The sequence below is a fragment of the Grammomys surdaster genome, unplaced genomic scaffold (genome assembly GCF_004785775.1).
Source record: "Grammomys surdaster isolate TR1022 unplaced genomic scaffold, NIH_TR_1.0 208, whole genome shotgun sequence".
Taxonomy (NCBI): Eukaryota; Metazoa; Chordata; class Mammalia; order Rodentia; family Muridae; genus Grammomys; species Grammomys surdaster.
Genome location: NW_021604653.1, coordinates 3,238,121 through 3,252,682, shown reverse-complemented (window position 1 = coordinate 3,252,682; position 14,562 = coordinate 3,238,121). Strand labels below are relative to the sequence as shown.

The 14,562-nt window shown below is 38.8% G+C and overlaps 1 protein-coding gene across 1 annotated transcript in view; it reads right to left on the bottom strand.

Moving 5' to 3' along the window:
* Dpp10 (dipeptidyl peptidase like 10) overlaps nucleotides 1-6,158 on the bottom strand; it is a 1,453,779-nt gene extending 1,447,621 nt beyond the window's left edge. The window contains exon 1 of the mRNA XM_028771467.1: nucleotides 6,099-6,158. Within this exon, the coding sequence (XP_028627300.1) occupies nucleotides 6,099-6,158 (60 nt within the window). The remainder of the gene's footprint in view (nucleotides 1-6,098) is intronic.
* Between the last annotated feature and the right edge of the window lie 8,404 nt (nucleotides 6,159-14,562).

Below are 14,562 nucleotides of genomic sequence, written 5' to 3'. Positions count from 1 at the left end.
TTCTTTAAATATAAAACTGGCCATGAGACAGTATAAATTTCAGAAGATTATTTTTATAAGAAAAAGCTATAAAAAATTATAAAAATGGCCAGTCCTAAGTGTCCTTTTCATTAAAAGAATAAAAATAAAGCTTTTAATTATTTCTTTTAAAACAGTTGAATTTATAGCCCTCAAAAAATAAAATTGTGCTATAGCCACCTAAGTTTTAAGTACTATGTAATAAATTCAAACTGCAAATACATTTGTCATTAGTGCACTTTCTAACCCATGACCTTTTTCATGCTCTGGACAGACTCTTTCTACAAGTTATGAGCATGCTATATTAGTATAATTAAACAAGGCAGGCTGTTTCTAGGAAAGGAGGAAATTGACATACAATAGTCAATGTGTCTGGTTTTTGTGACAATTCTCTTTTGTCTTGTCCCATAGAATACTGCTTAGCAAGGTGGCTCATTCCAAAAGAGACCCTGTAATATCTATGGAGCTCAGCCATGTCTTTAGTAACTGTAGAGTTGTCACTGGGAGTTTTGCATTCAGCATGTGTTTGCATAAATGGTAAAACAACAAAATAAAATAGAGACACATTGTATGTATAATCTTTGCCTTTATGGTTTCAAATGATTTTAAACTTAAGGTACTCATACATGTTTTATATCATGGTGACACAACTAGTTTTTTTACATACTCTTAGAGTTATGAATTGTTGTGGACATCATTAGCATATGTAGTTTTGAGATATTGTTAAAGTCTCAATTATAATAGTAGCTCACGGATTATGTCAAATTGTTATGAGCCCACCCTGTAAATTAGAGGATGGATGAGACAGCCAGTGATGCTGGTGGAACCATTACATTCCAGTCTGACTGTTATAGTCAGTAATCATTGTCACATTAGAAAATACTTGTTTCTTAGGGGTCAGAGAGGTTGTTCAGAGGATAAAGTATTACTCTCCAAACTCAACAACAGGGTATTGAGTCCAGCAACCCACATCAAAGTGGAATGGGAGACCTGAACTAACTCTTCAGAGATGTTCACTGACCTCCAAGTACATGGCATGTGTACTCCTCCACGCCATAAATAATAATAATAGTAATAATAATAGTAATAATTATAATAATAATAATTTTTTATTTCTGGAACACTATGTGCTCATGGCCCTAAAGACTGAAGAAAACACTGTGGTAAGATTTTTATTCCCTATCCATGTATATTTTTAATTGAATTTACTTTGCATTAACACCCATACTGACATATGACACTTTGACAGTGTGACTGGCATGAAAATGTTAGCTCCTCCAGCCAAGTGTTTTGTCCTGTTTATTTGTCCTGGGACTTGGAGAGACTGTGACTTAGAAGTCCTAAGCAGTGAAGGAAAGGACATTAATCAGCGCTACTATGTAGCCATCTTACAGACACGATTTGTTAGCTTAAGGTACACTCTGAAGTCAATAAGATCCAAAAATTCTTTCTAAAAGGCTTCATACGAGTAGCTATTCCATTAAGATATGTAAGAAAACAGCATTTTATTTTACTTTTTAAATGGTTTGTTTGTTTGTTTGTTTTGTTTGTTTGTTTGTTTGTTTGAGGGGGTGTGAACCACCTACATGGCACCATGTGCATGTAGAGCTCAGAGGACAACTTTCAGGGATTTGTTCTTTCCTTCCACTATGTGGGTTCTGGGATAGATTTCAAGTTGTTAGCAAACACTTTTATCTATTGAGCCATTTCACTAACCCAAACTGACTCTTCAATGTGGAACTTGGAAGTCAGGTATGAATTTGCTGAAAATAAACATGGCAGCTCAAGAAAGGGAGAATATACAGAGATAGCTGACTGGGAGAGTGTCCTAGATGGGAAAAGGACTCTTTCATGCTGTACTTTAGAGTGTTCCTAATACACTTTCGTATAAATGATTTGTCACTTTAGGAATCACCAATTCCTAACTTCGGGGGCCCAGCATGATTGCTCAGCAAGGCATGTGCTGCTCACTCCTGGCAATTTGAGATCAATCCCCAGAACTCAGGGGAAGGCAGAAGGAGAGAACTGATTTTACAAACTTGTCCTCCAATCTACACACATATATTAAACTATTGAGCACACACAATTTTTAAAACTTCTAACCTCAAAAGAGACATAATATTCTTTTACTTCCTTTTAGACACACCAGACATGTTAAAATGTGAAGGATATTTACAAAATATAATCTGCATATTTAAGAAACAAAGTTTTGGCCTAAGCAACAAAGTTTTGTGCTGGAGACCTGGCTCAGTAGAAAAAGGCCATTACTGACTTTCTCAAGAACTAGACCTGCATTAAACAGCTTATACTACCCTGTAACTCCAGCTCCAGGGAAACTTCTGTGCCCTCTGCCATCCCCACAGGCCCAGGAACACATGGTGCATACACACATAAACTTGAAGACATTGAAACAAAAATAAAATCTAAAGCATAAAAGGAGAAAAGGAGGAAATTCAGCTATCTTTCCCCTTCAAAGACAAACAAAAATAGGAAGGTTTAAAATATGTAATCTCACCAGAAAAAGTGATTTAAAAGTAAACTTTAACTAGAAGGATCCATTTACTTTAAGGATATCCAAGAGAAACCAAGAGAGCAAACGCAAAACTGTCACAGAATTTTTCAGAAACCAAGTGCATAGTATTGCCATGTTTAGATCTGCATTTCATCTTCTCAGATAGTTTCTGGAAATTTCTATTATAGATTGTTAGTGGAAAGACATTTCCTTTTGTTTTAATTCTTGTGAACTAACTTGCTTGTAAGACATGTAATCATTTCAAGGAACACTTCCCTGGATTTTGCAAGTCCTGTATTGGGAGAGCGGTTTGTGAGTGTGTTCCCCACAGCACTCCAAAGCAAGCTTGGAACCTGTTGGGTACCTTGATTTCACTGTTTCTGCTTATCTCTGTCTTACCAGTCTTGAATGTAGAAATAGGTTGGCTGCAGTATGTTACAAAACTTTTGTCAAAGAAAGGGTACTGGTGTTGAAGAGATGTTCAGAACTTACTAGTAATTAATAATTTTGCAGAGGATGTATACCATTTTATCCATAATCTCTGGGCTAGGGGATATGGTACCCTTTCTTTGCCTTTGTGAAAACTCATACATATATGCACACAAACACACACAGGTACATATGCATGTACATAAACAAAAATGAAAAGCACAGAGTAAACTGGAGGAATTGGAGAGTAGCCAAAATATCAAAAATGAATGTCAAGCAGCCCAAATGATGCCTTCCACAATTCCAACTCCTTGCCATCCCCACTTCTCTGAATCTTCTACAAACATGACCACAAACCCCTTTTACAGGCAACAGCAGCTGAGTTTGACCATCTGCAGACCTTTTAACTCTTCAAGCTGCAGGTGTGGGAAACACACACACACTTTTCTTTGTGGTTTTGTATTTGGAGTTTTCACCTGTCTTTGGTTAATACATTCCCATTGCCCATTCTTTTTAACATTAGCTGTACCAAAGACAAGGAGTAGACATCATTTCCTGTGCTGACAAGTAGGAGGAACTCCCTAGAACTTCACTGCACTCTGGCTACTTTAGAAAAGCCCCTGAAGCTTCTAGAATATCTTTCTAAAGTAGAGCAATGTACAACTTTTTCAGAATCTGTGTATTTTCAGAGTCTTAATCTGAGATGTGATTATCTTCAGGCCAATACACTTCAACCAAAACATTTGACTTAGAGTTGTCATATAAGTTTAACAAGGAGAAAATTAACCTTAAACAATCACAAATGACACTAAGTTTCCAAAAGTTCAAAGAGTGTTTTAATCTCCAGTACACCAGAGCTTTCCAAAAACCCTCCCAATCTTAAGATTTTTTTTTCTCCTTAGGTTGTTATTGCATTTTGCTCCTGGGCTAATGCATTACCTAAATATAGACAGCCATTTTTAGTATAAATTCCAAAAGCCATAAATGTTTCATAATTGAGGACATAATTCGAAGTAAGAGAGCTTTTTCCACTCATCCTTTTTTATGGTTGCAAATTGGAAAATACTCAAGTAATTACTCCCTTAATAGTTCAACACTGGCAACTCTACTTTATGAACCTGACAAGCATCTTTGCCCACCCCCAGGGCAGTATAGGGGGTTATAGAAATAAAAAAAAAACTTAATTTGTACAATTAGCCAAATCACCCAGCGCTCTGATGCAAGATTCGTTCATTAAGCCATTAATAAAATGCACTACTAAGTGGTTGGTCGTCCAGTTTTTACGATGCTTTTGCATTTCAATTCAATGGCTGCAGTTCTGGTAAAACCCAACGTCTGCAAGATCAGCAAGCTGAAGAAAAGCCCCGACTCTAGAAACGTTTTCTTTCCTGCTCCACAGTTCATCTGAGAGCACTCAATGCCACTGAACTAATAAGGAAAGTGATTTTTGAGTTCCAGAAAGAACAATGCATTTCTGTCTACCCAATAAAGAGAAAAGCAAATGAAGTGCTTGATTCCTATGACCTCAAAGGCATAAGCAGAAAGCCACTGGTCATTTTATGGCTTCTAAACAAAGGTGGCTTAGACAGTTTGTAATTCTACCCCCAGTTCAGACTCCAGCACTTATTTCCTACTAGAGTTTATATATCACAATGCAGAATGTCATATGTTTTATTTCTTGGCATTGCTCCGTGGTGGTATGCTTATATAATTGAAGAATGTAGGGATCTTATAAGCAGAGAACAATTTAAATCCTAAAGCTCAATGTTTCTTTTCTAAACTTGGACATGTTACAGAAAATCCAACACTGACCAAAATATCCTGTCTTGGCCATTATAGGGGGCGTAAATTATTTGGATTTGGACTCTATTTGACTTCAGTTAACCCGCTTTGTTTATATGACTTCAGTTAACCCCCTCTGTTTTTATATGATGAGAGTCTAATTATACACTGTTGACTGCATCCTAGAGACCTCAGTGCTTTTAAAACATAACTGTAGAGTAAAATATTCACTTTATGGTCTATTTATTGCTAAAAGTCATCAAGAAAGGGCAGGCAAGTTCATGAGAAAGAGATATTGTTGAAAATTATATTCCTCTTGTAATTACAGTCAATGCAGCATTGTCAAAGGCCAGAGATATAAATGAAAAAAACCTGTAAATCATAAAAAATCAGGCTTTTTGGATTCCAGCACCTTTGTCAAAGGTGTGCACCTGTGAATGACATGTGACAGTAACTGGAGATGGCCTGTAAGGTTATCATTGTGTTTGTAAAACACCTTGAGAGGCTCCCACCACTTAGTCACAAAATTCCAAGTGATCATACAAAAACATCCAGGTTAAACCCAGCAAAGACAGGGAACATTTCTCACTAGAATCATGTCATTCTGAGTCCCATGGATACTCATGTATGTATCACTATGAACTAGAACAGAAAACAAAATCCTGAGCTTTCTAACTTACTTTCAAGTATTTTTTGTCAGAAAGAAAAATCTCCAACTTTATTTCAATTCATTTATCATCATCATCATCATCACCACCATCATCATCATCATTCAAGGGTTGAAGTTATAAAGTAGGTCCTGTCATTCCACTGGTTCGAAGCAAGATGGTAATACTGGCAAGTGGGTGTTTTTATCGTCTCCACAGTTATTTGCACACTCACTAGTATGACTTTAGTACAAACACCAGTTTAATGGTCATAACAAAGAATTCACTTTTTGCAAACTCTAATACACAAATGACAAGAAGATGCAGTGTCCAGATTTAGAGCCAATGAAATGTTTCCTGTTTCAAGCAGTTCACAAATTCATCTCCAGTTCCCTCAAGAAAACCGACACACATAGAAACTCTTCTAGACACTCACCGAAGTTTATTCCTGAAACATACCACAAACAGCTTCTCAGCCAAAGAATAAAAATGCAGCTATCAGTATAAAAGAAGCATCTATGGAAACTACTGTCTCCAGTCTACATACATGAGCAAACACAGTCACTTTCCTGAAATCAGTCTTCAACAGAAACTCAAACCAACAGGGTATTCTCCACCAGCAGTCCATGCTGAACCGGTGCCTACAAGCAATTTAGATGCACGAAGACACCTGTGCAGAATCAGAGACCAGCAACAAATCCAGATCCTACCTTGATGGTTTTGGAGGGCTGACACTTGATGTGATGGGACACGCTGGCCGTTTGGTTCATATTTCAGGACCCTGGACAGTGCACGATCCACAGGCAGAGTTCCAAGACTAACCAGAGATCAAGTCTCCCCTGCTGGACTTGAGCAAGGGGCTGCTGCTGTTGCTGCTGCCTCTGCTGCTTCTGTTGCTGCTGCTGTCTTACTCTGCAGGCTGAAACGCTGTCAGGCTGGAGGGATCCGCAGCTCACTTAGCCCTAAATAAAGCATTTACTTGGTTCATCGTTCTCAGAGCTCTTGGCAATATGGGATAGAAAGCCGACTGTTTAAATTCACTTGCACGGTATCTTTTCAGTACTGAGTTGTGACAGATCTACAGTGCAGCCAATAGTCTTGGCTCTCATGCTCATTTCAAAGGGACGAATACCAGGAAATATACAGAGATCAATTGCAGTACTACAGTTTAAAGGGCCACTCTCTCAACAACTCTGGCATTACCAGGTTATACATATTCTGCAGTACAAAAATAATTCTCTCTCCTTCCTCTCTCTTGCTCTCCTTAATGATTTTTACAATAAATCATTATTAATCTATTAATAAGTTTTATCTATTTCTTCTTAATGCTAACTATCAAAACAACAGTAAATGCGGAGAAAGACCTGTTGATGGTGGTCAGGTATTAAGGCTTTGCATCTGTATAAGTGAGATACTTGCATTGCCTATGGATATTTAAACTACTGGTCTTTCTGTAAGCTGTGGAAAATATAGCCACGTCTTTGACTCAAATGTCATTGTGTGAAAATAAATCATTAATATTTTCTTGCAGAAGAAAAACTCTCTCCTCGTGCATCCTTATGCTCACAGCAACATTGATCAGGGTGAATATTCCCATATGGACAGAGTATCTCAGAAGCTTGAGAAAGTGGAAAATATCATTTCTCTGGCCTTTATTATGAAATATTTGATGTAATCCAGACTGGATGTTACATCTTATGTGTATTTCTGTATGTGTGTAGATTCGCATAAGACACAGTGCTAGTGTGGGGATTGGAGGACAGCTCATGAGAGTCACTTCTCCTCTGCTACCACGTGGTCCCCAGGGATTGAACTCATGACCCTAAATATGGTGGTAAGTGCCTTTACCCCCTCATTTACCTCGCTGACCTGAAGGTTAACACCTTTTGTTAATCAGAAATATATCCTGCTAATGAAATATTAAATTTGAACTCTGTGACACTTTATGACAGCCTATAATATCATAGATAAAGAATAATATCAGAAGAAATAAATTAATAAGTTTGTTAAAATAATTAGACGTAAAAATGCTTATGTAAGCATCCATTTCCTCTTCTAAAACATAAAGATGTTTCAAAAATTATATAAAATAGTCTACATATATCTGAAGAAGTCTGACACCATGGAGATTAATAGCACACAATTTAAACAAATGAAGAAAAACCCTGGTTAAAAAATGGAAGCAGGGGCTAGAGAAATTGGCTGAAAGGTTGAGAGCATTCGCTACTCTTCCAGGTGACTCAGGTTCAACTCCCAGCATTCACATAATAGCTCATAATTGTCTTTCATTCCAGTCCTAGCTCATCTAATGTCTTCTCTTAGGTTTCATGGGCATCAGGAACACATAAGTAGTGCACAGACATACATGCTGGCAAAACACTAATCCACATAAAAACATGAAAATAAAGACACAGTGAGAGGCGTCAGCAGGTAAAGGCACTTATCATCAAGTCTGGGAACTGGAGCTCAATGGAAGAAGGAAAGAAGAGATTCCTAGAAGTTGTCCTCTGAAACTTCACATGCAAGTCTTGGCACATGTGTGCCTGCACATACACATACACACAATAGATAAACAATAAATATTTAAAACAGGAAAGAAATAGACTTAAAAAGCACCAGAAGAAAGGCCAATTTCAAAACACCATGTAGCCACAGAGCAGCACACAACCAGAGCAGCAACATATGCCGTTGCATGCTCTTTGCATCTGTGTGTGTGGGGGGGGGAGAGGCTTGTACGTGGCATGCTCTTTGCATCTGTGTGTGGGGGGAGAGGCTTATACGTACACACGCATTGTTGTGCTTGTGAAACGACACTCTTCAAGATCACGTACTTTGATTTCTAAGATAGATTGTGTCTTAGTGTGTGGACTATTGTTCGGATAAAATTCCACGGACAAAAGCAAGTTGGGAAGGAAAAGATTTTTTTTGGCTTATGCTTCCATATGCGTAGTTCATCACTGAAGGAATTTAGGAAAGGAACTCAAACAGGGTGCGAACCTGGAGGTAGGAGTTAATGCAGAGGCTACAGAGGGGTGTACCTTCTAGCTTGCTCCCCATGTCTTGCTCAGCCTGGTTTCTAAAAGACCACAAGACCACCAACCCCGGGAAGGCACCACCCACGATGGGCTGTGGCCTCCCACATCAAGCACTAATTAAGAAAATGCTCTGCGGGCTTGTCTACAGCCCAAACTGATAGGGTCATTTCATTTCAATTGGGGTTTCCTCCCCTAAAATTATTCTAACCTGGGCCAGCCAAGCTGACAAGAAACTAGCTGGCATAGGTTTTCTCACTGGGCTGGAACTCACCAATTAGGCTAGACTGGCTGGTCAATGGGCCTGAAAGATCTGTCATGGCTGACCCATCGCTGAATTCAGTGTATATGCCACTGTTCCCTGCTTTGTTCATGTGTCCTGGGAATTAAACTCAGATCCTTATGACTACAAGGAAAGGATTTAGTAACTTAGCTATCTCCCCAGATGCTCAAAGTTTATGATTTTAAACCACAACTATGGCTTAGATTCTCACTGAACTGTGATACCTTAAACAATCTGCACAGCAAAGAAGAATTCACAGAGAAAGCTTTAAACATTTAATATTGTGAGATAATCAAAACAACATGTCCAAATTATAGAATGATGTGAAATAATATTTAGAAAATAATTTATACATTTGATACATGTGTGTGTGTGTGTGTGTGTGTGTAAATACATTTATTTAAAATGTAGAGACAGAAAATATCAATAAAGAAAAAGATAAGTACTCATCACAGGAAACTTGAAAGCGGAAATAAACACAGGTAAATGCAGTAAATAATAATGTTGCGGTAAGAAATGAATGGAGACAATGATCAAAGTATGTAAGTCAGTCTTAACTAGCAGGACTGGCTCAGCCCTCCTCTTTTAGATAGTCCTGAGTGCTGTATATTTTTTTAATCTCAATTAAATTACTTAGGTATTCTTAGTATAATAGAAGGTGTTCTGTGCAGTCCACAAAATGATCTACCATAGCCATACTTTCTGTTTTGAGTCTAGGTTTATTAAGCATATAGCAAGCTAAACTAAAAGAATAACTATGAAGTAGCAGAGAGACAGAAAATCGCCATCAAGTATGCATACAATATCCGACAAAGATGACTGAGAACCTGATTGAGAGAGCCAACAAAGGCGACATCATCAAATCAAGACTTAACAATACACAGCAGAAATTAACTGAGGAAGTTGAAGCTGTCACATGATTCTTGTCTGAGCTTTCTCTCCAAGGACGAACTGCCTGCTTCCTGTCCTCATACTTTTAAGGCACATGATAATCAATAGTAAACTGTTGAAAATAGTTTGTGCCTCTAGTTGTTCTCAGGGGCATGATTGCTATACCTTTGAGCTGCTTTTCTCTTCTTCCTGTTACACACAAGGCCCTACCTGACTCAGAGCAGGATTTTAAGGGACACTTGACATAAATATATTTAAGTCAGAGACAAGGGGCAATCTGATGACTCCCAGAGTCAGCTTTCTTGTGTCCTGGATGAATACTTAACTAGCACAGGAGATTTTGCCTGTATAACGCATATTACAGAAGGACAAAGGGCTGGGCACCAGAGTTGAGAGCAAGTTCCCTCATCCACATCAAAGAATCATTAACATGGAAATAAGCATCAAGACTCAGGCACAACAAACACTTTCATGATTGCCACAATGCATATAGGTGGCAAGTGGTAGCAACAGTTGTCACAGGAAACTATCCATTTCCCTACTTCCTTTTGTCCGCTTGACACAGCACAGAGACATTTGAAAATATTCTCAACTGAGGCATTTTCCCAGATCTGATTGGCCTGTGGGGCCTATCTATAAGGGGATTGTCTGGATTATTAGTTATGTAGGTGAATCCAGACCTCTGTGGTTCACAGCATTTCTAGGCAGGTGATCCTTGGCTATACAGAAAGTTAGACAAGCATAAACAAGTGAGAGGCTGAGCAACTGGGTGAGGACATGATCCAGCAAGCAATGTTCCTCCAAGTTTTCTGCTTCCAGGTCCTGTCTGACTCCTGGGTTGATGTCCCTCAGTTACGGTGTATCCTATAACCTGAAGTAACCCTTTCTTTCCATATGTTGATTTTTCTCAGAGTGCTATATCACAGTGAGAGAAAAAAAATGGAACACCTGTTTTCAATAGTTCCTCAAATCTATGTTCTCTCTCCACCTAGATAACTCTAGAATTGAGGAGACACAGCATCACTACCACAGATAGTGAGTGAGCAGAGTTCATCTAGAGTCCCTGTCTAAGGTTGTACTTACAAAATAAAATTAAGAAAATTCACACATAAAAGGTGTTGAGGAAAGCAGCAAGATGTCTCAGTGGGTAAAGTCACTTGCTGCCAATCCTGATGGTCTAAGTTCTCCCCTGGAACCACATGGTAGAAGGAGAGAACTGATTTCCACAAGTTGTTCCCTGAGCTACACACACACACACACACACACACACACCATGTCACCCATATGCAAGCCCATATGTACATGCATACACAGGCACACACATGTATACACATACATACACAAATATAATAAAAATTTAAACAGTGTAGTATACATAATATTTTCCTTTCCATATCAATTGCCTCTTATTAAATTAAACTCAGAATCACAAGTAAAAAAGTAGTCACCCAGAGAAAAAGATGACCCAACTCCCAATTTAGAATTATACTTTTCTTTTCTGCTAGGTTATTTCTTCACAGGTTGAGAAAATAAAAGCCATGGACATTTTAAGGCATGTCTATTTAAAACACATATAGATTTTCCACAATTTTATAAAAATCTGCTGTATCATAATGCATTCACTTTGAATGTGCAGCCAAAAGAAGATAGAAATAAAAATATTAGAAAAATGCCAGATGATTGCAAGTTCTATTTAATAAGAACAACTTAGACACTTCTTATAATTGGAGTATATTAAGTTTGAGATATTTACTCTAAAAACAGCTTCAGGGACCAGAGAGATGGAACAGCATTTAAGAGTACTCGCTGTTCTCGCAACACCTATGTAGCCACTCACAGCCATCTCTAATCCATCAAGGGCTCCAACACCATCTTCTTGCCTCCATAGGCAATTGCCACATGTGATGCACATATACACATGCAAGTAAAACATGCATACACATATGACAAGAACACATAAGATTTTAAATCCAAATATAAACATCTATGAAATTGTTCTATAGTTTGTCACAGGGATGGCTTTTTTAAAGGGAAAATTTTCTCAGGAAAAAAAAAAAAACATCGAATGTCAGTGAGTAAGAAAATCCAAGCCATTTGTAAAATAAAAAACAACAGAAATAAATTTAATATAAAGGACCAACTTCAGGCTTAATTCATGCTAATGAGGCTGGATGAAACCATAGAGGGCAACCTGTAATTCACAAGGCCCTGGGTTCCATCTCTCGCACCACATAAACTAGGCTTAGTGGTCCATGCCTGCCACAAGATGGAAACAGGAAAGTCAGAACTTTAAGATTGTCCTGGGTTATAACATATACTTGAAGCAAGCCATAGGTACTTGAGCATCTATCTAAAGGAAAACAAGCAAACAACCAAAAAAAAAAAAAACTACTGGTAATAATTACACAAACAGGCTGTCCAGTTCCAGTTTGTAGAAAAGAATGAGGGATCCCATTGTATTCTTTTCATTAAGATGTAAGAAGCAGGGATATCAATTTCAGGAAATATAGCCAATAATGTTCCTTGAACAGTTTATTGTTTGACCTAGAAAACAAATATGTCTGGCTTACTGAATATTCCTTACAATACAAAAAAGAGAGAGCTAGGGAGATGGCTCCATTGGTGAAGTACTTGCCTCATAAGCATGAGGGCCTGAGCTTGCTTCCCAGCATCAGTACAACGTCCCAGTCTCAGTGGTGTGTGTAATCTCAGCATAGAAAGGCAGATCCCCAGAGCTGGTTATCCAGCTAGTCTAGCCAAACCAATAAGCTTCCAGTTCAGTGAGACGCTTTCTCATAAAATAAGGTGGAGGATGTTTGACCAAGAAAGTCACTAGAGATCAACCTCTGGCTCCTCACGTATACACACACACACACATACATACATACATACACACACACACACACACACACACACACATAAACAATAAAACCAAACATTGTCATATCATCAAATAGACCTGGCTTCCAATTGTTATTTTGTATTCGGACTTGGTCGGCCTAATCCCTACCAGATGGTCACACTCGTTCTTTCCAGCTGTAAGCTTCAGCAATTCAAAGGGCTTCATTAGGAATAATATCTGTAATGATACAGGACTTCTTCTTTCAGTATTTGCAGTCCACTACAGAAAATCTGGGTCACGGCTGCTCCCTAGAGCAATCTCAAGTGTCCTCTCAACCCCACCCTATGTGCTCTGCTCTGTTGTTTGACCATCCACGGAATCACTGCTATTCCTTGCTAGGAACTGAATGTGATTTCAGATTGTCAGCCTCTACAATTTGAACTCAAAAGCTCTTACCCAGTCCTTTCCACTGTCTCTTCACTTTTTCTTTGTGTCTCTATCTCTGTGTTTTTGATCAAGTATGTGTATGCCAGCAAACATATACCACAGTATGGGTGTGACGGTCAGAGGAAAACCTCACTCTTATCCTTCACCTCCTTCTTTGAGACAGCAGTGTCTTCTGTTTCCTGGCTTTTACTCAAGTCTAGGTGGCTCATGAACTTCAGGAGTTTCAGTCTCTGCATCCCAGAAACACTGAGATTATAGACAAACTGTACTTTAACACAGGCAGTAAGAGCAGAGATTAGGATTGATAAGTAGCTAAGTGATTATCTGTCCTATACCAGTCTGACTCTCAAGGTGAACGTCCAACTGATAGGAACTTCCAACTTCTAGGAACCAACCAACACACCCTGTCCTTTCTCACACCTCCCCACTGCTACATTTAGCTTCCCGGTGTGTTTCACTCTTCATCTTTTTCTTCATATTTTGCTCATCACACATTTCTCAAGCTAGATCCTGGCTGACATTTGATTATAATTACATTCTACACTGAGTTTCACCTGCTTCCAAGCACAATGGACATAAGTTCTGTAAAGAAAATGAACTTTCCCCCTTCATCATAACCTGTACCAACACAATCTCAGAAATCTTTTTTGTATGGTTTTTGTTTGTTTTAAAGTACAATGTCATGAATGTCAGGATGATCCCCAACTCACTGCCTAGCCAAGAATAACTTGAACTTCTAATACTCCCTTCTCTACCTCTCCAGTGGTTACATCCCCAGAGCTTGGAAGCCCAGCTCTTGCACAAAATCAAGGTGCACATTGGGGAACCATCATATTATTTCTGAAAGTGTGTTCAGTTTCATATTTTCCTTTTTAATGGTCACATTGGTGCTTTGAGGGTTAAACTTCCAGCTGAGAATGTGATGGAGACCCTAATTATATAGGACATCAAAATAAATGGCCAAAATTCCCTGATGAGAGACTCTTGCAGTTCCTCCAGTCCTCTGTTCTCTTGCTGCAAATAATTCACCCAATAGGCTCCCCTAAAGTGCTTTAGAAATGTCCAGATCTCTGTACAGTTGTTTCCATGAACACACTGGAAGGAACTTGGAAGGAACTCAGTATAAGCTAACAACATGGTGTACCATCCCCAGCAAGGACCTCTGATAGCTTTCTACAGCCATCATCATCAAATCACCAGGAAGACAGCACTGCATGCCAAATCCATTGCCCTATAGCTCCCCAGATACCTGGGGACAGGCCACTTCATCTTCTTCAGCTTTCAGTAGTGATGCCTTACAACCTTCCAAAATTCCAGGATCTTTCTATTAGGGACTGTACTGATAGCTCCCTGGTCACCCATCCCTTCTCTTCTCATTCTTTCCTTGTTCTAAGGGTTTCCCCCAACATTTATAACCAGCAAAGAATTCACACTTAAGTCAGGTAAGACATAAGCTCAATAAAAACAATAGTTATAACTTAGGGAGCGGTGGCAGACAGGGATTCTGGGAGCACACTTCTACTCCTCAAATCTAAAAGATCTGAGTACAGAGTACATAGCCTCTGGTTACTAGAACTCAGTCATAATCCTTCCACACACTCTCCAGTTTCTGCCTGTACAGATAGCTGGACAGATAACAAGCAGTGGATTTGTTTCAGGGCCCCATGATCACCTGCTTT